At 40.5% G+C, this 27523-nt stretch overlaps 1 protein-coding gene across 2 annotated transcripts; it reads left to right on the top strand.

Annotated features, from left to right (window-relative positions):
- Positions 1-382: 382 nt before the first annotated feature.
- Positions 383-27523, top strand: msna (moesin a). Of its 2 annotated transcripts, XM_054755256.1 has the most exons (12): positions 383-826; positions 14193-14276; positions 14394-14489; positions 14554-14828; positions 14909-14992; positions 18905-19051; positions 19126-19222; positions 19292-19455; positions 20151-20442; positions 22372-22464; positions 25234-25464; positions 26125-27523. In XM_054755256.1, the coding sequence occupies exons 1-12, from the start codon at positions 815-817 to the stop codon at positions 26287-26289; spliced, it is 1740 nt and encodes a 579-aa protein (XP_054611231.1). In that variant the 5' UTR covers positions 383-814; the 3' UTR covers positions 26290-27523. The 2 variants fall into 2 exon arrangements, with proteins under 2 accessions (XP_054611231.1, XP_054611232.1); XM_054755257.1 differs by lacking the exons at positions 383-826; positions 14394-14489; positions 14554-14828 and having other exon boundaries at positions 14218-14276.

Genomic DNA, 27523 nt, shown 5'->3' with positions numbered 1-27523 from the left:
GTTCAGGTTCAAGTCAGATAGTATAAAACAGTTTTTAATGGCTCAGTAAGATATGTCCAGGGGGACCCAATGTGATTTCCCAGAATTCTTTGCTGCGCTCCTCTTCCGGATGAAGTCATTTTGTAATGGAGGGGAGGGGCTACAAATAGAATTTTGCTTAGGAACCAATTTGGCCAGGGTCGATAGCCCTCATCTAATATTGGGAATACAGTATATGGAAAAGCTTTAAAAAAAACAACAACCTCTAACCCCCCCCCCCCCCCCCCCCCCACACACACACACACACACACACACACACACACATACACACACAAAAAAACCACGAGCCCATTTTGGAACCTAATGTGGATCTTTGTGTTAATATTGTGTGAACAAGGCAAACATCATTGATCGGAGAGCTCTAGAATGGAGTAGAAGTTTGGGGCTGGAGGCTGTGTGCGGCCATGATGATGCGGAGGCAGCAGGCGGAGTCTGCGGGCTGCAAGCTTCTTTCTGTCTGGCTGCTGTCCTGTCATCGGCCTGGGTGTGGTTTGCGAGTCCGGGTACCGTTAGCAGGAAACCGAGCTTTCGAGCTCATTTCACTTCGAAGGCGACGCAAAAGAGAAATATTTTCTACGAAAGTGTTTTTTCTTGTTTCTTCCAACTAGCAAGCAAAAGGTTGCAGTCGTGTTGGACAGGAAGGCGTTAGATTGGCGCCGTTGTTCTGATGGGAAAAAGTTTTCTGCTGGTTTCGCCTACTGCTCGTCTGTTTGATTAGTTTTTTTGCTGTACTTTTTTCCTTCTTTTAACCTGAAGTGGACCATTGAACGCGAAGATGCCCAAAACGGTAAGTTTCAAACGCTATTTATTCTTTTGACGTAAATCTGTATTTTTTGGTGATATATTTTTTTTTACCCAAACCCCATATTGTTCGTTTCCAAACGTGGTATAAAATAACGCTACTTTTGGTGACTGTGACGTTCATTAAGTTCTGAAAATTGGAAATCTTCTCAAATTAAAACGCGACGACGCAAGACTTTCCGTTAGGTGAGTGCGCGTGCGCGCTCCCGCCCGAGTGTGTCTTAAAAATCACGTCGTTCATTGAAGGCCTCCGAGCTACTTTGTATCACAAGCCTACTTTACACGTCTCCCCACGAAGAACACGGCAGGGTCTCCAGTCTTAGAGGGTCTTTGTTTGGGGAGGCTGCCCTCCAGCAACCCCCCACCACCCTCGGTAGCCACGGAGCTCGTGCTTGCGGAAGCTTCCCCTCCTGCCCGTTTAGCTAGAAGGTAGAAGGCATGATTGGAGGTGTCATCTGTGTGTGGTTCAGGTGTACCTGCCACTAACATTCTCATATTAGATTGCTATGAACTTTAGCAACCTCTTGAACTGGCATAGATGTGAACAATGACGAGCAGGCCTCCTCTTCATTGTTTGAGGTGCACACGCGCGCGCACACACACACGCACGTACACTCTTTGTTTAATTCAAATAGCATCATGTTTCTAAGCCCGCTTTTCTCTTTGGTGAACATAAGATAAACTTTTGCAGCTTAACACAGACACAATACAGTCAAATGTGCATGTGGTCAAGTGTGCATCATAGCTCACATAGTTGTGAACTACAATGTTTACTGACACAATGGGGCAATAAAAGGAATGTGACCCACAGTCACACATGACACGTGATCGATGACATCACCGACTCACCGCCACCATGTCGCCGTCACGTGACCAGAAGTGAGCTTTGACAACTCCAACATAATATCTGAATATTTTGGGTGTCATGACTCACCGCATACAACATTCCCCTGGTATTTTCTTGTCTTATACTTCCAAAATAGCGCATATTTAATTCCACTTTGTCGTAAGTTCAGACGAGCCTTGGAAAGTGAACACTTATGCACATGCGTTCTTTCTTTTTCTGTGGTTTGGCGTGTCATGTGGTTCCGTCTGCGTGTCTGTTCACACATGTAGGTGTGCCTACATTTGTGAGGTCTGATTTTTTTTTTAGGAGGCATTTGTATGATGCAAATGTGTCTTTTGAACGCAAAGAAGCTCTTTACTTAAATGACCCAGCAACTAAGCCGAATTACGTTCCTCATCACGGAAAACCGACCAGAACTGGACTCGCGGGACCAAATGGGGGGGTAACTGAAATAGTCCAGATGTCATACAACTTCATGTAAAAAAATCCAAACTATCCCTTTAATTTATTATCGTCCCAGGTCTAGTGCCCACTAACGAGAATTCTTGTCACGTTTTAATCTTGCGATGTCACAAGATCTTGTAACACCCCTACTGACAAGGTGTACTGACCTTGTGCTGCGTTTAAGAAACGTCTGCCCTTTTTTGTGGGAGGTCCAGGAAGGACAGTTGACAGTTCATTTCTTAACAGAAATGAATGGAAAGACTCCAAATAATAAGTCAAAACTAGAGGCACGCAATAAAGCCATGTCAATCAATTAATGTGATTGCTCCTTCTACGAGACGAGACGCTGCCACAATTCGTGCTGGTCAGCGATGCTCGCCACACGGGGGTGATGATGTTACGAGAATAAAGTCAAATTAAAAGAAAAACATACGTTTTTCAAGAAGTTATACAACTTTAGTCTTGATAACACGCTAAAAAAGGTCTTACATTTACAAGAATAAAGTTGTAATTTCTGACCAGTGGTATAAGTTTTAACATCATCAACAATTAGTTTTCATCGGTATGAACATCAAAGTTGATGTGAAGTTGGACTTGTATCATTAATATGCTGCAGTTAAGCCAAAAACAATGGCAAGGATCTTCAGTGTGGGTGTTTTTTTCTAAATATGTTACAAGGTGACTTGTCTTTGTGCCAACTGTCTACACAGTGCTGCTAGGGTACTATTAGCCTCCACAACAGGGGCCGGGTCGGCTGTTTGCAGAAGTATTCACAGGCTCAAAAGGAGCTTTTACAATACGTTTACAAGCAATCAGCAACTACACAGTGCTATGTGGCTATATTGCTTGGATGTGTTGCTACTTCACAGTTAGAAAAGAGGAAAGTGGTCAAGAGGAACGTCATAGGCATTCATAGTGACAGGAATAATTGAAGAACAGTACTTTAGGGCTAAAATGTTTTCGTTTGCAGTATCAGAGATGGATGTGAACTAGTCCTTCTGAAAGATTGCTTATAAGCTTCCGGCAAAACAGAGCAAGCAAATCTTATAAAAGAAGGAAGCGAGGTAAACTGATTCAGCAACAAGGTTCACTTTTTTTCCCAGTGAAAGTTGTCACATCCACAGTGGGGTAGCTCACCGATAGGGACTAAGTTTAACTTTATTTACTTATTTTCATTTATTTGGTGTTTTAGTCAACTGCGTCAACCCCAACATCTCACAAAAGTTATTTCAAAAGTCGTGACCGTTGTGCTGTCGTTCTGCTGGCAAGTGGATGAGTTTCTCAAGGAAGCCATGGTGTGACTCAAAGGTTCTGCTCTTACATCAGATCCTTTCTGGTAATTTCCTCGCCCGTAGCCTTATATGGACTTTCACATCACGGTCTAGCTGGTCCCCTCCCTGCTTCCCCCAGCCTACACCTCACATGCAATGCACCACTCAAGATTGCGCTTTTTATCAGCCTTTAAAGTGTCATTTTATCACAGTGTGGCTATATTCATATTGAAACTGCCTTTGCTATATCTCTTTTAGTAAGAATAAGGTCCTTCTAAATCGGATGTCAAACAACAATCTTTCGCTGGTCATAATCCAGAATGATGATCTATTTGACCAATTCTGCGTTACTATTGCTAAGATCATGCAGTTCACACATCCACTATCACATCCATTCTTTTAGCGTAACTTACCATTGCAGTTGCAAGACTTGACATTGGTGGTTTGCTTGTTAGAAGGACAAACATTGAACAAGTGTGGCTATGGTGATTTGGTCAATGGAAAGACGTGGAGGTATGCTAGCAGGGGATTTAAGGAGGCTGTAGTGCACATAGCAGAGCAGATTAGCAGTTTGTTGCGGTAGAAGTGCTGGAAAAAGTGAATGTTTTTTTTACGAACATAGTCCGATATTTATGTCTTTTCTTCTTTTTGGATTTAGCGAGACGTTTAAGCTTCGGAAAGTAAGTACTTTTGTGGTCATTTGTGACATTTGGGTGCATCCAATTCTTGTCTTTCCAGCTACAATCAAACTGTGTGAAGATAAGGGCGAGTTTGAGGTTTTGCCAAATGTTTGTACAGTAAATTCTGCACTTGATCTATTGACTCTCCTCACACAAGGATATCAAAGATGATAGCGGGAGTTGATTGAGCCAAGTAGGTTGCAGACATGTTGGAGCACCAGCTTGGATGTAGGCTGTAGAGGAGTTCCGAATGTTAGCAACCTCCCAAACAAAAAGGGACTCGTTTCACGATATGTCTGAGCAGATGGATGCGCACATGTATGTGTATTTAAAGAACAATGGTCATGGGAAAGACCCTTCCTCGCTTTGTAAAGAAAGCTCATCCTTCCTTCCATCCCTACCTCTTCCTGTCTGCTAGTTTGCACTCTTCAACTGGAGGGTTTCTTTCAATGTAACGCTTGGCTGTATCCAGCCCGCTGATGTAAACACATCTGGGCGGCAGACACACAACAGTACACATAGCCACAGGACCTTTTTACTTTTTTACATGCCAAATGTAGGCCCAACACAGACTTATTCAATCATACGAACAAGTTTGTTTTGATTGTTTTGCTGTTGGTTTGTTTGTTTTAGGATTCTGGAAATACTACCAAAAAAAAAAACTTTGTAGAGGAGGTAGTACATGTACCAGAACTGGCTATATTTTGTTAACTCATTCAATCCCAGACGTTTTTCAAAAGACATGGCCGGTACTGAAGGGGTTCAGTACCGGCCATTTTAGATGATTTGGACTGATCTGTCAAGGCACACAGAATTTTGTGTTCAATGGCTAAATAAACATGGATCCTACCAAAAGACACTCCCATCTTTCATTAGAACAAAAGTTTGTTTCTTTTTTTTTCTGTTCTTTAGTAATCAGCAGTAGAACGTAAGTGAGTTTCAGGAAAATATCAGTTCCCGACAAGAAAAGGTAGAAAAACAGGTTTTGGTGAAAAGATACATTTCAAGCATAACTTTTACTCACACAAATATTTTTTTCTTTTGTGACAGCTCAAAAATCTAAACAACTAAACCACAACATAAAAAACACATAACAGGCTTTTTTCTGTACAACAAAACTAGCAATTTTTTTCCAAATATAACACCACGACCCATTTACAATTATCACATTTGGAACGGAAGTATGTATGTGTGTGTGTGCGTGCGCGCGTGCGCATGCATTAACAAAATTTCTCTACAATGCGTAACCTTCTGCACGCTATGCTCTTCCACTTCCTCCTTGTCATGTGTGATTTTTATTTTTACAAGATCGCTGCCGAGCTCTTATCAAATGCACTTCTGCCATCGAGTGGCCGTTTTTATGGCTTAAAACTCTGCAGCCACATGCATGAGTGGGGAGTTGCGCCTTTGGGATCAAGCGTTCAAGTCTATAAAAAACGTATAATTACGTCTTTGGTATTGAATAAGTTAAGGATCTAGATTAAGTTGTTTAAACAATTCACTTATGTCTGTTCTGAGTCATGCCCCAGAATGTAAAATAAGCGGGACTTTCATCCCGACGTACGTGCTCCTACATGCTGGCTATGTGCTAAAATGGAGAAAATCGCAAGAGACACGCACATTGCCCGCATGGATTTTCAAACCGGCAGACAGCACGCAAAGCCCTCGCCTTGCCCGGCCGCGGCGGGCGGCTTCTCCCGGCCAACACTCTGGTTCAACACTCATGGTGTAGGGAGCTCGCACGGGAAGTGCTGCTCTGACCACCGGTTGCTTACAATAGGGACCGCACAAACACTACTAAACATGTCGAAAAACCTTGGAAACTCCTCTGTTATGGAGTGTGAATGAAAGCTAGTGGGGTTTGTTTAGTTTAGCTAGTGCAGCTGCGTGTGTGCGTGACTCAGGCTGGATGAGTATATTGGATGAGTATATTTTCACCGTGTTGTGTTTTACTGCTTTAATGTAAGGACCATTTTAAATTTCCCACTGACGACGTGCAGGTTCTGAGTGAAAAAAGATGAGAAGCGCGTTTATTCTTGCAACCAGCGTGTATCAACCGTCAATTGCCATTCTCAACACACACAACACATTCCGGCCTTCAAAATCAGAGCGCTCTTTGTCACATTTGTCTAATTGTGTAAACAAAATAAGGGTGTGATTAAAATATCGATTAGCGATTGGAATGACATCTGTGACTACATCTTCCTTAATCACAAGTACGGGCATTACAGTTTGTTGAAGATTTTGTGACAATATGTGCTGAGGCTGACATCCTATTAGAAAAGTTAGCTACGCTACATCCATTTCTCAACTACTGGACAAAATGGGCCAATGATGTATTGCATCAATAAATGTAAGGATTTTTGCATTTTATTCACTAACCCAAATGAACACTCTGTGCTGGTAAAATAAGTGGAAAATGTAAAAAACTGAATTTAAAAAAATTAAAACGGAAAAAACTGAATTTGGGAAAAAACACAACGGAAAAACAAAATGTATATTCCAAATCACACCACAAATTGGTCTATAACCATGTCAAATGATTAGTGCTACCCTACAAGTATTTTGCACGCCCATTTATTTCCAATTTTATCTTTTATTGGATTAGGGACCTGATTCACAGAGGTTTGTTACAAAAGCCAAACAATATTGTTGGTCATGCTGTATAATAAAATAGTAAATTCAGCAATACTTTGGTTGCATTATTTTTAATGCTTTGAAAAGCTATTTTCATAACCATATTCAATTCCACAAAATCATGTTTGTAACAAAAGCTCATTATTATTATTATTGAAAAAACAAACAAACGAACGACTGGTACCGGATCGGATCGGCAAGACTATAAAAAAATCGGATTGGATCAGAAGCCAAAAAATGTGGATCGGGACATCCATAACAGTTAGTGGTTGGGTATATCAGAAAAGAGGCAAAAATGCCCATCACTGTTTTCCAAAGTCAAAACTGATGTGTCAATATATTGTTTTGGCTAAAACAAAAAGATAATAGGTCTGCTTTAATGGACGACCAACGAAATAAAAAAGATTCACATTTGAGAGGCTGAAATCAAAGGATATTTACATATTTAAATCAATTTATCGAGTGCCAACATAGTTGTTGATTAATTGCTGCAGCTCTGATGATGTCAATTGTGTGGAATCGTGTCTTTTCAGGCAAAATGGAGTGCACTTCGGGCTGTAACCAGCAGAGGCGCTGTTGATTCAGTCTCAGCTACTACTGTAGTACATGATGTCAGCTATTGGAAGTAGAACTACATCAGTGCTATGGCACAAGTCCTCCAGCAAGCATTATTCTGCTCAATACAACACTGTCATTGAAACAGAAGTTCAAAACATTCGGAGCATTAAAATAATTCCCATTACATTAAAATAATATTTTCAAAATACAAAGTAATTGATTACTGGATTGCTCATTAATTTTTTAAACTTCAATTTAATATGCAATTTCTTATTGCATATTGCTAGGCCTGTCACAAAAAAATATATATAATTATGAGCGCTTGATAAATTGACATGTACGTGTATGTGTGTGTGTGCTCCATCTGCTAGTCATGCTGTGTTGCAAAAGCTGGATGACAAGAGGGTTCACTCTGCATCTGTCTGTGTGCATTGATTCTATCGTGGAATGAATGTTGAGAGTGATCCCTCTGTCCTCTCATTCAGCATCTTTGTGGAGGCGGGGCTACTAGTGAGCCGATGCAGGCGGCAACACTGGAGGACCAAATTAGCCTTGAGACAGCATATGCTAACATGAATCAATGTACAGAAGCGGTTGTTTCTAAGGTGAACGTAACATCAGCAGTATGGGAATGTTTCGATTTTAAACAGAATGAACAAGGTGAGCACAAACACAGATGAACCGATATGTCGCATTTGTTCGAAAGGAGTCACAAGGGAGCAGGGCAACATGACCAACTTGTATGCTCACCTGAAACATCCTTTTCAGTTTTTCAGGAAGAAAAAATACTCCCGACATGAAAAGATTGCTGAGGCGTTTGGTTGGCAAAGTAAATACAAGCAAAATAGCGCAAAATGGTGCACACCCACAGACAGTGTGGCTCGCTACATTGCAAAAGAAATGCAACCATTCAATACTGTGGAACAGCCAACATTTCGGAAAATGTTAGAAATGTTTGACAGATAGTAAGAATTGCCTGGGAGAACATACAGTCAAACTTGTCTATAGCGGCCACTAGAGGGAGACTGCAAAAGTGGCCGCTATAGACAGGTGGCCTCTATAGACAGGTCGGCGTCCAGTTTGAATGTTGACCAGTAGAGGAAAAAAAAAGAAAAAAGGGGGGGAAAAAATAAAAATGAATGTTGACCAGTAGAAGGCACTGTGGGACTGCGGATAAAAGTTGTACAGCACTACTAGGCTTGTTAATCTCCACCACCCACAGAACAAAGCTGTGGTAGTATTGTATTTTGTTATGCTTGTTTTTAATATTTTACTTTTTATACGGCAGAGTGTCATTACAGCTTTAGTTCATCAGGAAGTGACGGGAAGTGACGGTGGGCGTCCCGAGCAGGAGAGCTAGGCTCAGTGCTCGCTGTCAGTGTGGTGAGAGTTGGGAAGTGTGTTTATGTTGGCGTGAATGTAAAGTCCTGCAGTGTTCTCCGCTGTCAATAAAGCGATTAAAGTGCATCGGCAACGTGAGTCTCTCCTTCCCCACAACAAGCGGCATTACAGTGTTGACCAGTGCACACCAGGAAATAAACGGTGTCACTTGTTACAGGCATTGCCTGGACAGCTATGTAGTGGGGCTTGTTTAAGGAAGGAGAGACGAGACGTGTGTGTGTGTTCTGAGCTACTGTCTGGTGGCCGCGTTCAATATATAAAGTTGGCAGAAGCAACAGGAGAAGTTTCCTTCTTTGCTTTCCTTCTTACTAAGGTTCGGAGATGAAAATTCCACTGTAGTAGCGAATGGCAAAGACGGCTTTTTTTTGTGTCGAATACAGAAGATGAGGACTTTAATGGATTTGTGGATGAGGATTGATCAAAAATAACATGAGTACATTCTAAAATGCTTCTTAAGTACAACCGAACTCAGTTTTGCTCCCGCTACCTTTTTAAAAAGCGTTTTAGCGTGCATCCAGTATTGTATTGTATTGTAGCGTCGCTGGGAGCACGTCCTGTTCCCAGCCTACTTTGCGGTAATGTTTTGGTGCAAATGCTCTTAAAGTTACATGTTTGACCAGGAAATAGCAAGCTCAAAAGAAGACGGCTTTTTTATGTGGAACAACTGACAGTTTGTGTGGATCTTGTGAATGATTGTGACTGAGCTAGGACTCAGTAATTAAAGTCTACACACGACGGCTTCATTGATTGAAAAACGAAACTTTTTCGTGCATGAAGCTCCTACTTGAGTCGGTAATTTGGCTATATGCGGTCAGATATTGACCAAGGGAGACAAAATGGGTGGCCGCTGGCCGCGTTAGACAGGTGACTGCTATACACAGGGTCTATAACATGTAAATTTGCTGCAGGGGATTTTTTCAGTGGCCGCTATAGGCAGGTGGCCGTTCTATAAAGGTGGCCGCTAAGACAGGTTTGACTTTATATGTCACAAACAGCAATTCCTGAACTATATAACCGAGTGGAAGAAGACGTGTTGAAGGACATCAAAGACATTAAATTTTACGCTGCCACTACAGATGTGGTTCAGCCCAACTCTGACACCCTACATTAACAATACACTACGTCACTACTGACTGGACACTACACTCCAAGTGTTTAGAGAACCACACTGCTGGCACCCTGGGAGAAAACCTTAAGTCTGCTTAAGACTGGGGACTGGATGAGAACAGACTAGTCATTTTATGTTTGTTTGTTTAATGTTTTGTATTGAAAACATATTGACATTCCAATTATCATGTTAAATGCTCTTGAAGTAATTAAAGTTTATTGCATTTGATACGATGTACTCACATGATGCCATAAAAAACATGGTCTCAGAACTTCTGTCAAGCAAGTGACTGACTGACGCTCACACAGGTACACTATACTTGAGTACCATCTAGTGCAGGGGTGTCAAACTCGTGCCACTGCAAGTTTTCTTTCCAACCGGTCACTAAAGCAGGTGATTTTAATGATCAACACCTTCGGTTTGAGGGAAGGAGCTCATCACTTAAATCACCTGCTGAAGAAACTGGTTGGAGAGAAAACCTGCAGCGTCTCGGCCCTCCGTAGCACGAGTTTGATCTAGTGGTTCAAATGTGAATTACACCTCATGATCTATGAAAAATGGCATCAAAAAATATGACTAAATTATCGCAAATTGTCGATTTTTTTGTAACACAATTATCGACCAGCAAATTTGACAAGGACTACATATTGCAAGTGGGAGGTACTATTTACTATTCTTTTTTTTGTTTGTTTAAGTCGTCCTGGTATCCTCGCCCAAGAATAAAAAATGTTCACGTTGCATTCCAGTATCATTATTTGTGAAACAGATTTTAGTCTGCTAACATGGGTGTCTTGATACAACTTTTAAACTTGCAATTTGATATTGATTATTAGTGATTATTTGGTTTGACAAATCAAAAGCATTAGAGGGGAACCATGTGATTTTTGGGCAGTGTGTTGTTGTCATGGTTAAAGTAATAATAAAGCAAACATAGCCATAAAAAAAACATTTCAAAGCATCACAAATCATTCAAACAGATATTTGTCAAGTAAGCCACTGGTTTGGTCTCATATATTCGACTCACAAGAAGTTAGGAATATTTCAGATTAGGGGTGGGAATCTCTGGCCACTTCACGATTCGAAATGATTATCGATGCATCTTGATGCATCTTTTTTTGTGATCAATAGTTTGTACATTTTTTCATACATAATTTTTTTCTATATTTAATTTCTTTTTACTCACTGTGTACTACTAAAACAAAGCATATTTGTAATGATCCACAATTAAAATAAACACGAAACAGATTAATTTACTTCCATTATCTTTTAATAATTGCTAGGTTACATCTACCAACATATGTCCTATTGCACAGAACCAGCAGGAAAAGTAAAGTGCACCAGTAGCAGCATGTATAAAAGTAACAAACTTCATCATATTCTGAGTAACCAACATAAAAAATCATAAATAAATAATAGACTTTCTGAATTCAAACTAAAATCCTGAGCATAGAATCGCTGGCAAAATAGTATTTTTGCTGTATAGCAAAGTCAAAAACAGCTTTCATACAAAATATAGATTTCTGTACCAGTGTGAGTAATTTAGTCAGCTTACAATGCAGAGTTGACGTGGGGAAAATGATGAGGATGAAGGCATGGAAACATGGCACGTGGGCTGAGAGGACGCGGGTGAGTGTGCGCTAAGAATAGTGTGGGCGACACACCCTAACACAACCAGAGAATGTAGCCAAGCGCTTCCTTTTTCATGCAACATTGGCTGTTTAGGCACAGGAAACGAAGCGGCTGAAAGGCCAGCCGGGTCATTGTGAGCTGAAATTAAATTTTAAATTGTTTATTGTCGACATATTAGTCTCATGACGATTCTGTAGCTGCTCAGTATCAACCCAGATTGCCCTGCCACCTAACTGCTGGCGATGACAGGAAGTGACAGAGGGGCAAGTGTCCTAAGCTGTAAATGGGGTTCTGCTGACATGAATGGGAAAGAACGCAACTCTCGTCAGCCCCTGCAAATACTGGGAAATAATGCATACCATTGTTGTTGAGGGCAGACGTGGGCCTCAGCCTGCACAGTTATTTCCCAATAGGCATGTGTGCTGCTGTTTTCATCGTCTCTAAGAGAGGACAGTTTGAAATGAGAATCTGAAACACAATTAGTTTTTTTTTTAAATATTTGGATGACCTCAGCGACAGGGTTGACAGGTTGAATAATGCAGTCGGTACAAATTATGCAAGCAGTCCAGGGTGTACCCCGCCTCTCACCCGAAATCAGCGGGTGAGAGGCGCTGATGAGGATAAGCGACATAGAAGATAGTTGGATGGATGGAACAAATTATGATCATTATTTGATCATTTTCCCTACATTTCAAAAACATGAAAGAAAGAAAAATTCCTGCGTTAAGTTATGATATGAGCTCAGTGCATTCTTTACTTGAGCAGGACGTTCCTCAGTGGTTACAAACTAGCTGCAAATAGGTGTTAGTGTGTTCCTGGCAGAGTGCATAGCAGTGAGTTGACTGCTTGATACATGACAGGATGTCGGCCACTCTCCTGAGGGTGAAGCAGAAAAAGGCCTCACAAGGCCTCGCCACCAGAGGATGTGGTTACTTCCTGTAGATAAGTTCTATACTGAGGCAGAGCCAGACGGGCACATTAATTGTTTCACACACATGCTCTTTTCATGGAATCTGCTTAGAGGAAAAATATAATTATTCATTTGAACGCAACGTCAGTCACAGTGTGGAAATTGTTTTTTAGACACAGACGTGCATAGTTGAATGATCCACATTTTCCTGAGTACAGTAGGTACATTCAATAGGGTTATTTCCGGGACCACCAACGAATGGCAAAAAAAAAAAAATCAGTTAATTGTCATTGTTCACTTGTGACACAATCCCAGTGTAATCCCTAAATATACTTTACACACTTATTAAACACCTTTAAAGTATAAAATTTACTCACCACTAATGAACAATAACGTAGAATGATCGATGAACCGAATCTGTGTCATGGTGTAGCCGTTAACCTGGTCGTCAGGCTAGAGTTAGAGGCTAACAGGCTAGAGAAGGTGTTTTTGCATAATCAACACCTTGCCTCTTTTCATTACAGTAACCACTTACCATAATACAGTTTATTTACATAGTCTTGTGTTCACCGCGCTGCAATGGTCGAAACTAGTGCTTCCGTAGCCAAACAAACTGTTGTGTCTCACAGAACTCATGGTTCATCCAAGAACCGCCGAACAATGTGCAAAATCTCAACGCTTGACGAGAGAACATTATCAGTGAAGCATAAACATATATAAATAGTGGTCTTTTTAATAGTGTTACATGTATGCTGTACATCTGGGGTCGCCAACCTGTCAATCACAATTGAATAGTCGTTCTTTGGGACTTTGCTGGTCGATCCTGAAAATATTAGTAAAAATAAATTCATCACATCAGTGCCTTACTGGATAGTGACCAACAGACCTGCCAACAGGCTCACATTTTTACTCCTGAACGCTACCCTACCGCTCACCACTCTGTAGGCACGCACCTCACCAGCCCCAGTCCTAGTCCTGTCCCTGAAACCTGGAGGTGCTAGCGCACGCCACACCAGCACTGGATTGTTAAGGCTGACTGTTGTAGCACATCGATCAGCTCAACACTCGCCATCTCCCACCATTGCTTGCGCGCAACAGGAAGCCATCAAGCCAAATAGAGTTGTGGTTTGCTCACAGAGCGCCAACCCCAACATCTGGGGTATAGTTTTATTGACAATATGGCTGCTGCTTGACATAAAATAGTGAGGCTCGAGGTGCTCAATGAAGCGTTTAAACCCGACATTACTCACCACCGACAGGGGCTGGCCCTTTTCTGTACAGGCAGTGACTTTTTTCCGTCCCGTGGGAGTTTCTCATTCATTGCAAATGTTTCGCACAGCAATGGTCTGAGGGAGTCATGGTCTAGCAAAAATCTTTACGCCGTTCTTTTATGATGCTGCTGTAATGCATAATACGTTGGTCGTATTAAACTTCCCAGGCTCTGGTGCCACCATGGGAAACTTGTGCATGACAAGTTTTGCACTGCAACGTCTTTATCTGACTTAAAAAAAAAATACTATCAGACAGCTGACATCACTCCTACTCCTTACAAAACATGTTAGCTTACGCCATTGCTGTGATCACGTGGGCTCTATCCGGGCACTTCTGTATGGAAGTGCTGGTGCAGAGTCTGGAATGGACTACTCGTATCGGAGAGCCAATATGGGACATTTTAGATGCAGGCTGATGTAATCAGATTTTTGCTGATCGGGCCGATATCGATAACGGATTGGGACAGTCCTAATTTCTATCTTCTTGTGGGAGACATCAGATGCAGCAATCATGCTAGGATAATGATCTGTTCTCATTTTAGTTCATATGATTGTGGAGAGTTCATTTTATTAATTTAATTCGCTGTCTGCTTTAGATTAGTGTGCGAGTCACCACGATGGATGCAGAACTGGAGTTTGCCATCCAGCCCACTACAACAGGAAAACAACTGTTTGACCAAGTAAGAGAACTAAATACCATTTTCAGTTGTCCCCAAACTACCAATTGTTTGTGATGTACTGTTTTAAAGATCTGTGACGGAATGCTTAACTGCACTGATTTTTCTGAATGGTTTCAGGTGGTGAAGACCATCGGGCTGCGGGAAGTTTGGTACTTTGGACTCCAGTACCAGGATACAAAGGGTTTATCTACATGGCTCAAGCTCAATAAGAAGGTAACTTCTTCATTGACTTGCTATTTAGTTGAACATTTCACCCATACTTTAATTTTAATTTCAGGTCACAGCCCAAGATGTGAGGAAGGAGAGTCCTCTGCTGTTTAAGTTCCGTGCCAAGTTCTTTCCTGAGGATGTGTCCGAGGAGTTAATCCAGGATGCCACCCAGCGGCTGTTCTTCCTGCAGGTGAAGGAGGGAATCCTCAATGATGATATCTACTGCCCACCAGAGACGGCGGTCCTCCTGGCCTCCTATGCAGTGCAAGCCAAATATGCGGACTACAACAAGGAAGTCCACACGGCGGGTTATCTTTCTAATGAGCATCTGCTCCCGCAGAGGTAACACACATTCACAGAATACAAGACATGTACAGAACTCCTGTGTGTGTATCAGGATATTTATTCATCTGTGTTGTCAGAGTGCTGGACCAGCACAAACTCAGCAAGGACCAGTGGGAGGAGAGGATTCAAGTGTGGCATGAAGAACACAAAGGAATGATGAGGTAATCATGGTTCCTCCTTCTTCTGTCTCATAAGATAAGATAAGAAGTTCCCAGTGGATTATACTGATAACTCAAACTCTACGTACTTTTGTACTGTATGTACCTAACTAGTTCTGCCTGTGCATTGTCTCCTTTTCATGTCTCCTACAATGGGCTGGAATGACATTTCAAATATGAATGAAGGCGACAGACAATTCATGTTGTTGTTATGATAGGCTGTGCGAGTACCTAAACTTTTACAAATTGGTATCATTAGCTTACAACTAACTTAACTAATGCGCATGTATCACGCGGGCCGTACTTTACGTACTCAAAGCAGGAAGAGGGCAGTATATAATGCTCGCAGCCGAGGAACCCATCGCATACAGTTCCTTTTACTGACTTTTGAATGACTGAAACAATGTGAAATTACAACATATGCTGATATTTCAATTAAAAAGGGTGAGGTTCTAAAGGTTTTGTGTCCAAGGGTGTTTAAAAAAAAATCTGAAAACCAGGCAAAAACCAGATAAATGTTATCCCCCCCTTTTCCCACAGTGGGATACAAATACACTTTATCCCACATGAGACACACACACACACTATCAGTGATATTGTCAAAGTCACAATAAAGGCAGGGAACACCCTGGACAGATCACCATACGATCAGAGTTGACACATGCAGGCCTGGGCAAGAATTGTTGCCTATCAAAATATACCAGAATATACCAGCCAATGTGACTGCTGCTTTGTTTCTTTCTTTTTCTGACACCCTCCCACAGGATGGGTGTCTATTTGTGGCAGTGCTGGGTTGAGGGGGTAACAGCAGACAGCAGTGATTTTGCTCTACAGTTGTTCCTCAGCACTTTGTCACGTTATCACGTTTTTTCAAATTATATTAATGAATAAATCATCGCTGTTTCATGGTTCAATACAACCTTTTTTTTTTAAATGCATATTTTAGCAGTTTTTTAAAATTTGTGGCCTGGATGAAGTATTTTCAAAGATAAAAATGGCTAAATGAACTAAAATACAAAAAAGTCATGGAAAAAATTATTAATTATTAATTAGGAGTCAATATTGGGACCAAAACTGTTCAATCTGTATGTCAACGACATTTGTAAAGTGACAAAGGATTTAAAGTTCGTATTATTTGCGGATGATACCACTGCCTTTTGTTCTGGGGAAAGTACACAAGAACTAATTAAAAAGGTCAAGGATGAAATGGCCATATTAAAGTCATGGTTTGACAGACACATGATTATCCTTGAACTTAAGTCAAACTAAAATAATGCTATTTGGAAATAGCAGAAAGAATACGTACGATCAAATACAAATAAACGGGGTGGATATTCAAAGAGTGAAAGAAAATAAATTTCAAAACGAGTTGGAAATCTCATATCAAACAAAAGGTGGCGAGGAATACTTCAATATTGAATAAAGCAAAATTTGTTCTTGATCAAATATCACTCCACGCTTTTTACTGTTCCTTGGTATTACCATATCTAACTTATTGTGTGGAGATATGGGGCAATAATTCTAAAAGAAATCTTTACTCACTCAATATACTGAAAAAAAAAATCTGAGATATCAAAATTTGCTGATGTAGTACATTTTCAAACAGCTAAAATAACAGTGTTTTGCTCCAAAAGAGGAGAAATATGATCTTAGAGGAAAATTAAACTTAAAACACTTAAAACACGAAAACAACGCTGAAAACCCATATCATATCAGTATGTGGAATTAAATTATGGAATGGATTGAGTAAGGAACCCAAACAATGTACCGAGATGAGCAAATTAAAAAAACAATACAAGCAGTCGATGTTTGGTAAATACAAGGCAGAAAAGTCTTGATCATTATACTGATCGTTTTGTCATGCTTGTTTTTTTATTATTTATTTATTATTACACTGATTATTATATCAAAAATATGACATGGAAAGGAAGTGAATAATATGTACTATACAATATGTGCAGTGGATGGGGGGTAGGATTAAATAAGCTTTGCTTCTTCCTACTCCTTTTGGACATGTGGAACTGTGAAATGATGACTCATGAGATGTATTCCACTGTATCCTTCATGCATGTTCAAATAAAACCAAACCAAACCAAATATCTAAACAAGTATACCAATATAAACAATTTATTTACAAATATAACCCTATGAACTATTTACAATTTTTACATTTGGAACTGAACTCTGTGTGTGCATGCCTTAAAATTTCCCTACAATGTGTAACCTTCTGCATGCTACACTTCTCCACACTCTCTCACTTCCTCCTTCCTGCATGTATGATTCTTCCATTCACATGATCCCTCCCCAGGCCTTATCAAAGGCACTTCTGCCACCTTGTGGCCGTTTTTTTGGCTTAAAACTACTCTACAGCCACATGCGTTACTGGAGAGTTGCCTATCATCACCTATTTTTGCCTCTCGCCCAAAAAAAATGTAAAAGATGTATAAATACGTTGTTGGGATAGAGCGTTCAGGTTTTGAAAACGTTAAGCAAAGTATATGTATTTTTTGCCTAAATTAAGCTTTTTAAGCATAAGAACGGCAAAATTATCTAAAATACAAATATAAGACATTCAGAACATGCATTTAAATTTAAATATAGTATTCTACATTGGTCACTAGGTGTTAGTAATTGTTCAGTGAGACAAGAGCCAGACTTGCTGCTTTAAATGATCTCACAAAAATAATAATAACATAGTAATAATGTATAATGTATATATACCATATACCATAATAATTATGATTTTAGATTAACAGGCTATTGTTGCGGCCATAACCCACAACAAGTTAAAAATTAACTCTGAACACCAGACGTCACTGCCTGTCCCGCACTCATTTTGGTCCCCTACTAGCACTGAAACACATTTACTGTGACACACACATGCACACGTTTTATTTATGTCTTAAATTGTGTATTTTCTGTGTTTATTACTATAGTCAAACCTGTCTATAGCGGCCACTAAAGAGAAATGGCCAAAGTGGCCGCTATAGGCAGGTGGCCGTTATAGACAGGTTGGTGGCCATTTTGAATTTGTGCGCACACAAGCTTCTAATCACATGTCTGTGATTAGAAGCTTGTTGTGTTTGCAGATACATATAATTATACTGTTACATGTTGACCAGTAGAGGGCACTGTGGGACTGCGGATAAAAGTTGTAAAGAACTACTAGGTTAATAAACTGCTGTTAATAAAGCGATTAAAGTGCATCGGCAACGTGAGTCTCTCCTTCCCCACAACAAGCGGCATTACAGTATTGACTCGTGCACATTGTCTCACACCAGGAAATAAACGGTGTCACTGTCTGCAACAAGCTCCAAAGAAGACGGCTTTTTTTATGTGGAACAACCGACAGTTTGTGTGGATCTTGTGAATGATTGTGACTGAGCTAGGACTCAGTAATTAAAGTCTACACATGACGGCTTCATTGCTTAAAAAACAAAACTTTTTCGTGCATGAAGCTTCTGCTTGAGTCGGCATTTTGGCTGCTATATGCGGTCAGATATTGACCAAGGACGTTAGACAGGTGACCGCTATATTTACGGTCTATAACACGTAAATTTTCTGCGGGGGATTTTTTTGGTGTGTGGCCGCTATAGGCAGGTGGCTGTTCTATACAGGTGGCCGCTAAGACAGCTTTGACTGTATATTGGGTGATACAAATATAACAGTGACTATATGGGTGTTGTTTCACGTCTGGAGCGCTAATGTTTAAAAAAAGTATTTGGAAGGTTGTAAACAGATTTTCTATGCTCTTAACTACGAAAATGTATAAATAAGGACTCCTACTTTGCGGAAACTCACTTATCAGAATAGAAACCAATTAACCACTATAAGGGATTACTGTACTTTGAGTGCTGCAGCATTTGGATGAATAGAATGACGGTGTTGGTATTAAGACATATTTTGTGTCTACAGAGAGGAATCCATGATGGAGTACCTGAAGATTGCCCAAGACCTGGAGATGTATGGAGTCAACTACTTCAACATCAAAAATAAGAAAGGAACAGAGCTGTGGCTGGGAGTGGATGCACTGGGACTCAACATTTACGAACAGAATGATAAGTAAGCAAAGATACACATGCTATGTAGCTTTGCTATCTGTCACCAATACTTAAGTACATGTGTGTATTTCACAGAATGACACCAAAAATTGGATTCCCTTGGAGCGAAATCAGGAATATTTCCTTCAATGACAAGAAGTTTGTCATCAAACCAATTGACAAAAAAGCACCAGTATGTTGACTTTTTAAATGAAAGGCTTATTGCATGACAACAGTTACAAATCTTAAAATGTGTTCACAGGACTTTGTATTTTACGCTCCGAGGCTGCGCATCAACAAGCGCATCCTGTCTCTCTGCATGGGAAATCACGAGCTGTACATGCGCCGCCGCAAACCCGACACCATTGAAGTACAGCAGATGAAGGCTCAAGCTCGGGAGGAGAAGAATCTCAAGAAGATGGAACGGTAATCAGAAAAGACATTTGACTCAAAACCTTACATCATTAAGTGGGGTTGTCACCAGACACTCAAGACGATACATGACCTTGGGTCTATGAGAGGAGACAAGATTTTAACATTACTTTTAAGAAAAGTACATTGAAAAAATATATAAACATATCTGACAATATATTGCAATCTACTAATTGTTAATTGCACTCTTTTGCACTCTGTGTGTATCCTACGGGCCCGCCTCCACCCACAATGAGACTGTACGACTGACAAAAGGGCTTAATGCACAGAGTGAAATCTCTTGCTGCCTGTTTGGAGGCAAGAGACGAGGAAAACAGACACGCATGCACATGGCAATGTATTGAGGCCGACAAAATTATACTTAATTTTCATTTATTATGCGATTATTAATTAATTTATTATTGTCTCAAGCCTAGTGCCCACGAGACATTTTTTTTCTGAAGGAGAAATCTTGTCGCATTTTAATCTTGGGAGATCTTGTGACACCCATATCATTAAGGTATGATATGCAGGCAGTCCTTATTTTAGCTGGGATGAGCCACAATTTATCAACATGACTGTATATCAAATAATGTTTGTGTAGTCACAGAATGTCACATGTGAGAAATGGTCCGACATTGTTCTGCTATGCGGACTTGTTGTCATCACATAAAGACAGAGTGGCTTAAAATCTTATCTCATTACTTTAGGGCTCTACTGGACAATGAAAAGAGGAAAAGGGAAGCTGCGGAAAAGGAAAAAGAGAAGATTGAAAAAGAAAAAGAGGAATTAATGGAACGCTTAAGGCAGATTGAGGAACAGACCAAAAAGGCCCAACAAGAGCTGGAGGAGCAAACACTGAGGGCTCTGGACTTGGAGCAGGAGAGGAAGCGAGCTCAGGAGGAGGCTGAGCGCTTGGAGGCGGATCTTAAAGGCGCAGAGGAAGCCAAGATGGCTCTCTTGCAGCAGTCAGAGAACCAGCTGAAGAACCAAGAGCACCTGGTCAGAATTTACAGGATGTACTTCTGTAATACATACAATCGTTTCTCGCAATATCGCGGTTTGATTATTGCTCCCTCGCTATATCACGTTTTTTCAGAAATTAATTATTTAATAAATGATTGTTGTTTCGTGGTAGAATATGGTCTATATGGCGACAGGCGGGGTACACCCTGGACTGGTCGCCAGCCAATCGCAGTACTATTAGTTAAAACATTGAAATACAAGTGACATTCTGGCCACTAGGCGGCAGTAATGACACAAAACATTGAGACATTACTAGGGATGCTCTGATCAGGGTTTTAAAGCTGCTTATTCCGATATCGATCACATGGATTAAGTATAGATTTTTCAATCTATTTATAATGAATGCCATTGGCCAGAGGCACCGTCAGACAATTCCAAGGGCCCCTGGTAAATAGGTAGTTTTTTAAAAAATAAACGTTTGTCTTTTTTTGCCTTTATTTGTGTGAAACGATTTTTGTACTATTTGACACAAACCTAAATTTAATTTAATGCATGTTTTGGAGTAGTACGAATACATGGGAAATAAACTGTTTAATAATTTGATTTTAGCTCAAGATTACAAAATTAACAGAATAAAATAATACAAATAAATATCTTTATTAAATAGAAATCTGTCCTGATCAACTTAAAACAGAATAAATTCAGTGTCTAGGTTGCAGGGATATGCAACTTCCATCACTATTAGAGCTGTCAACTATTTGTGTTTTATTTACGACTGGCAACATTGAACTTGTACACTACTTTATTTAACACGCACGTCTGTACTCAAACAGTGTGGCCATCGTCTTTACGCTTTTATGGTCATTTGTTATTATCTGAAGGCATAAAATTTGAATTCAACAGTTATAATAACAAATGACTTAGAGTTGAAGCAACCCTTTGTTGAGCTACTCATAATCAGCTGGCGAGCTAGGAGACCCCTGTGCTCGTGTCACCATCACGAGGCTGGGCACACTATGTGTTTATGTTCATTAAACAACCACACACAAATAGTGTTTTGAGGACAAGACATAATTAGTATAATGACAACAAGAGAGTAAAGTTGTTCAGTGACACTTGGAAAAAGTTCATACATATCCCATGAATGTGATATCCATTTGTGGCTTCCCCGTGGGACAAAAACCAGCTCCGAACTAACCTCATTTGTTTAAAAAAAAAAAAAAAAAAAAAAGTCACTGTGGTAAAAAGTCACATTTGGAGTCCGAAACCAGACCAGAAACTAGGCGGATAACCATCAGCGACAGACAGGAAAAGCGTGTAAACAAAGATGCAAGAATTTGGCATAGTCTGTGTCAAGCTCAATACGAGACGCGTCATTTTGTTGCAACCCTACATGACACAGCAGACATGTAGGATTTGCCGCCGCACGCCAATCGGCTTATTGTGATCGGCTTTGAAACGCGTTTATTGTCAAACGCCGATCACGTGTTTTTTACAGAAATCGACCGATATTGATTGGTGGCCGATTGATTGGAGCGTTCCAGTGATTATATTACCTTTACACTGAATAAAGTTATGAAGTCAGCCATGGCATGTCTCCTCCCAAGAAATTCTCCTCCCATTCCATGTGGAAGTGGTCAGTTTTTGGCTTCTTAAGTTTCAAGTTCCGAGTTGCAGAATGTGTTGTAAACAATGAATAACAAGAGTGTAAAGGTGACTATACGGGTGTTAAAAACCGTATTTAGAAAATCAAACAGGTTTTCTGTGCTTCAACTAGGAAAATATTGAATTTATTAAGATTGACTCCTATATCGCGGATATTCATTTATCGTGGTTGGGTCTGGAACCAATTAACTGCTATAAACGACTATAGGTTTTTCAGAAGTAATACAGATATAATTACATTTTGTACATTGGTTTACTGCTTTAAATATGAAGAAACTAAAACAAGTATTATGTTTTTAGGCCACCGAGTTAGCGGAGCTGACGTCAAAGATTTCCCTCCTGGAGGATTCGAAGAAGAAGAAGGAAGAGGAGGCAGTGCTGTGGCAACATAAGGTCTGCTTCTTCTTCTCTTACCTTCTGTTTACATTGAGGTCAATGACAGATCTCACGCAATTTGTGGTGGCAATGCGTGACAATTATTTATTTGTTTAGGGCATGCCTAAAAAGCGTGCAGACTAGTTTGCGCACTATTTGTGTTTTGTTATGTAAAAATTATGCACTTGGCATGCAAGTCATGACCAAAAACAGTGTGCATTGGCATTAAATGACCATGCTAATGCAAAACTTATTTACACCATGTCAAGTACTGTTTACATCACGACAATACTACGTGCAACGCACATTGTTCCCGCATCCGTGAAGCAGTCGTGGCATTATTTGGTCTCGCTACGTCCCGAGTCATGCCACACAACAGTGGGCATCACCCCTAGCTTCATTAATTTGCAAGGCACCTACAAGATATTGAACTCCAGAGAAGGAGCTTCTGCAAAACAGAAAGGTAAGTTTATATTTTCTCACAGCTGCAGATAGAGAATGTGCAAAGAGAGGGAGGAGGCGATAAACTAGAAAAAAAGAGGTGCTGACAGTGTGGGAGAGGGAATTGCTGACTAGAAGACATCGCTTTGGACATTATAATCACTTATTAACAGAAAATCAAAGGAAGATCAAAGAGGCTACATAAATTACTTGAGAATTCCCCCCTGACTTGCTCCAAGAGGTGGTGGAAAAGTTCACCCATTCATGTGAAGGAGACACGCAGAGGCATGGTTGGATACGCACCGCCCACATTGTTTGCACATTGTTTGGTTGCGGTGTGTTCACGTTGCATTCATAACTAGTTCACGGAAATTATGCGTGCCACAAATTTTGAACATTTCAAAATTATCTTTGCACACTGGCAGGGAGCCCCGCACAGTTTAGCATACTTCACACCTGTTTACGACCAATTTACTCATTGACACGCCATTCCCATGCAAAATTGCGTACTACTGCGGGGACCAAGTGTGAGCAAGTGGAAATTTAGGTTTAATATGTTGTTTTGTTCAGATAGCTTATAGTGTTTCACACAGGACTGCAATCTATCTGTGGAGTTTTTCATGACTGGCAATGATACAAAACTCCCACCAGAGTGGAGATTTAAATTCCAGTAAAACAGAGCTATTTGGACATTATCTCATGCCTCCCTGCGGCTTAGGGGTACAGCACTCCCACTCCCTCACTGGGGATTTGCTGCCCCGCGGGTGTCGGTTGGCGCTGTGTGGTGGTTCGCCCGGCTGCTTGCCCGTTTGCCCACCCGCTTGCTCATTTGCTGGCTTTCCTCCTTGCCTGCTCCTCTGTCTGCCTTGCTGGCAGCGTCCTGCCGTTTGGATGGGGGATGGCTTTCTGGCGGTGGGGGCTTGGCCTGGCTATTTGGGGCGGGGCTTGCTGGGTGGTGGAGGGGGCCCCTCTCCTTTCATGCATTCTCAGTGACAATTACACGCTCACCCACTCGCGCACCTTTATATATATATACAGGTATGAGGACTTGCACACATACAGAGATACCTGTACACACGTACATATGCACACTCACAATACGTACGTACTTCCCCACATTACTCACTGAGTTAACCAGGGTGTTATTATGTTGTTGGTTTTATTACAGCGACGGTGATGTCAGCAATATGATTATAGTTTTTACAATGATGTGCATTATAGTTATTGTCATTGTGATCACTATCATAGTTCATCATTTCATGACTGCTATTATGTGTGACTGTTTCAATGCAGTATTGTCATTGTGGTTGTTGATATCATTTTGTCCTTTCCATCAGGGTCTTTGTAGTCATCACAGATATTTGCCGATGTAGTCCTGTTTGTTTCTGTTCTTCTGTTATTGTTGTCACAATTCTTGCTGCTGCTGTTGTCCTTGTCTCTGTCTTTTTTTGTCCCCCTCTTATCCCCGCACCCCCCCCGTTTTCTTTTCTCTTCTTCTATGTCTCCTCCTTCTTCGGTCCGGTCGCTTCAAATTTGCATAATAACAAAACATCAAAGTCAAATAAATTCTGTATAACAGGGGAAGTGTATCTCACACTTTTCCCTGGCAGAGTAAATCTGTTGAGCACGTGAGGGCATTTAGATTCTGCCCTAATGACTGGACAGGACAGGCAATGCTTGTAACAAGTGACACCGTTTATTTCCTGGTGTGAGACAGTGTGCACTGGTCAATACTGTAATGCCGCTTGTTGTGGGGAAGGAGAGACTCACGTCGCCGATGCACTTTAATCGCTTTAACAGCGGAGAACACTGCAGGACTTCCACACCAACATAAACACACTTCCCAACTCTCTCCAAACTCACAGCTAGCACTGAGCCTAGCTCTCCTGCTCGGGACGCCCACCTCACTTCCCGTCACTTCCTGATGAACTAAAGATGTAATGACACTATAAAATGACACGTATAAAAAGTAAAATATTAAAAACAAGCATAAGCACAGCTTTGTTCTGTGGGTCGTGGATAATAACAAGCCTAGTAGTGCTGTACAACTTTTATCCGCAGTCCCACAGTGCCCTCTACTGGTCAACATTATTATGATTTATTTTTTTTCCCCTTTTTTTCTTTTTTTTCTCTACTGGTCAACATTCAAACTGGACGGCAACCTGTCTATAGAGGCCACCTTTCTATAGTGGCCACTTTTGCAGTCTCCCTCTAGTGGCCGCTATAGACAAGTTTGACTATATATATGTATGTATGTATGTATGTAACAAAGTTGATCTTTTTGAAGTGTGTAATATATCGCCAAGAACATAAATGATCATTTATAACTCTGCTTCCTTCCCTCAGGCCACCGTGGTGCAGCAAGACTTGGAAAAGACCAAAGAAGAGCTCAAAAACAAAGTGATGGTGGCTCACGTTCAGGAGCCCCTCAACACCGAGAACGAGCACGATGAGAACGACGAAAGCAGCGCAGAGGCCAGCGCCGAGTTTACGTCTGCTGCCACGTACAAGGATCGCAGTGAGGAGGAGCGCATGACCGAAGCGGAGAAGAATGAACGTTTGCAGAAACATCTACTCGTGAGTCTGTCTTGTGTTGTAGTAGAACTCTCATGGATTAGAATGTTAACTTTTGATAAAGAATTCACTGGAATCATTGAGGCAAGCTGGACAACACACAGGACAAAATAGAATGGCACTCTACTACACGGCCACAAGATGGCATCAAATAACAATGCTGTTTAGAGTCTGCTGGAGTCAGTGCAGCATTGTGTGTGCCATTTGTAGTTTTGATATGCTACGCAGCAACAATGGGGAATCTTATTTTCTCTGACAGAAGAGAGAAAATATATGGAACAAAGTAAGTTTGTTGTTTGAATGTTTGCACTACTGTGCAAATGTTTTATATTATATTATATTGTATATTGCTGTAATGACCCTTTTCACAAGTCATTTTGATGCAATGAAACAGCAAGTAGTAGAGATGCTCAATATTGGCTTTTTATCGATACAGATATCAACTGACACCAATATCAACTTGCTATTTCAATGTGTAGAGGGCTCTTACAATGTTAAAAATCATATTTAGGTCGTAAACCAATTTTCTATGCTCTAACCACGAAAATATTGTATTTATTAATAAGGAATCCTACTTCGCGGAAATTCACTTATCACGGTTGGGTCTGGAACTAATTAACTGCGATAAACGAGGACTTACTGTATTAACAATTGTCATTCCAGGCTTTAAGCTCAGAACTGGCCAACGCTCGAGACGAGACCAAGAAGACGGTGAACGACATCATCCATGCGGAGAACATGCGAGCGGGACGAGACAAGTACAAGACCCTCAGACAGATCCGGTCAGGGAACACCAAGCAGCGCATTGATGAGTTTGAGTGCATGTGATGCGGCAGTCAACTGGATTGCAAGTTGTGCGTCAGTTAAGCTCTAAGCTCTTTGTCTCCTCCCAAGAAATCAGCTTCCAAACAGCACAATGTACAAATATGGAAAATTCTATTTGCTATTCTTTCTAACTCTGAATTTAGGCAAGTCACTGGTGAATAAGGGACATACGGTATTTTATAACACTTTTGTAGGTTATCAGTGGTGGATCACATTTCCTGAAAGTCAAATTTTGTCATTTTCAGCTTAGATTTCTGGCACTTCCTTGTATTGTCCCTTCAAAATAAAAGACCTGAAGGCCAGTCTTAACGCTGTGCCTGTTAGATAGATGTTTCTGCTGTACACATACAATCTGCATTTTTCTGATTATATTTATGATCCCATGACAAATTATTTTTTTTGCTACATCAGCAGAACAACGTTGAGGACAATGGTTCTTCTTTCAAATAGGGGAAAGAGCAAACTTGTGCCAACCCAACAACATTTTTAGTTTATTTGTGGTGTTAATTGGAAAACAATTTAACTTAGTTTTGAACATCACACTATGTTTGAAGCTCTGAGTTTAGTGTTAGGCTTTTAGTTTTTAATGTATAAGCTTTTAATCAAATAGTTTTGTTATTACCAATGGATGCATATTTTCCCAACAATTCAAACATCCCACAGTATGTCTTCTGTAAAGTAGAACAAAAAAATCTGAGGTGATCTAAAATGTCTTTTTGCATATAATAATTTCCTTTAACATGCACTGGAACATCGCAGTTTGCAATATTAACCAAAACAACAATGAGAAGTATCTCCAATTCATGCATTCTAAAAAATATACTGTATGTATTTCATTCATACCTTTTGTATTTTTGTGATTTGGATTTTTCTGATGTGATAAAATCATGTACGGTGTCATTAAAAAAAAACACCGTTGAGAATATTTTTGTATGATACAAAATCAGCAATACTGAAGACAGTGTTGTAAACTAATGAGGTGGCTGACGTCTGTTCTAGTTGAAGTTGAAGGAACAAGCAACACCCTGTGCACCCTGTGATTGGACCAATGAAAACATACATTCCACTTCACAACTCCAATTAAAGTTTCAATTAATCTGGCGTGCAAACGAATATAATCCACCACCAATGTTTGGTGCAAGAAGGGTTTTGCTTGTTCGTAGAAATTAGAGATTAGTCTTTGAAAGTTGTATTTACATTATTTTGCAAGGTCAAAATAAAAGTATTATAGCAGTAA

This window comes from Dunckerocampus dactyliophorus, chromosome 16 (assembly GCF_027744805.1).
Source record: "Dunckerocampus dactyliophorus isolate RoL2022-P2 chromosome 16, RoL_Ddac_1.1, whole genome shotgun sequence".
Taxonomy (NCBI): Eukaryota; Metazoa; Chordata; class Actinopteri; order Syngnathiformes; family Syngnathidae; genus Dunckerocampus; species Dunckerocampus dactyliophorus.
This window is presented reverse-complemented; position numbering and strand designations above follow the sequence as displayed.

What these genes read in the sequence shown, in the direction of transcription:
- msna (XM_054755256.1), top strand. An exon ending in GAAAACAACTGTTTGACCAA is followed by an intron (nt 14,277 to 14,393) that starts GTAAGAGAACTA and finishes GAATGGTTTCAG; the next exon opens with GTGGTGAAGACCATCGGGCT. An exon ending in GAACACAAAGGAATGATGAG is followed by an intron (nt 14,993 to 18,904) that starts GTAATCATGGTT and finishes TTGTGTCTACAG; the next exon opens with AGAGGAATCCATGATGGAGT.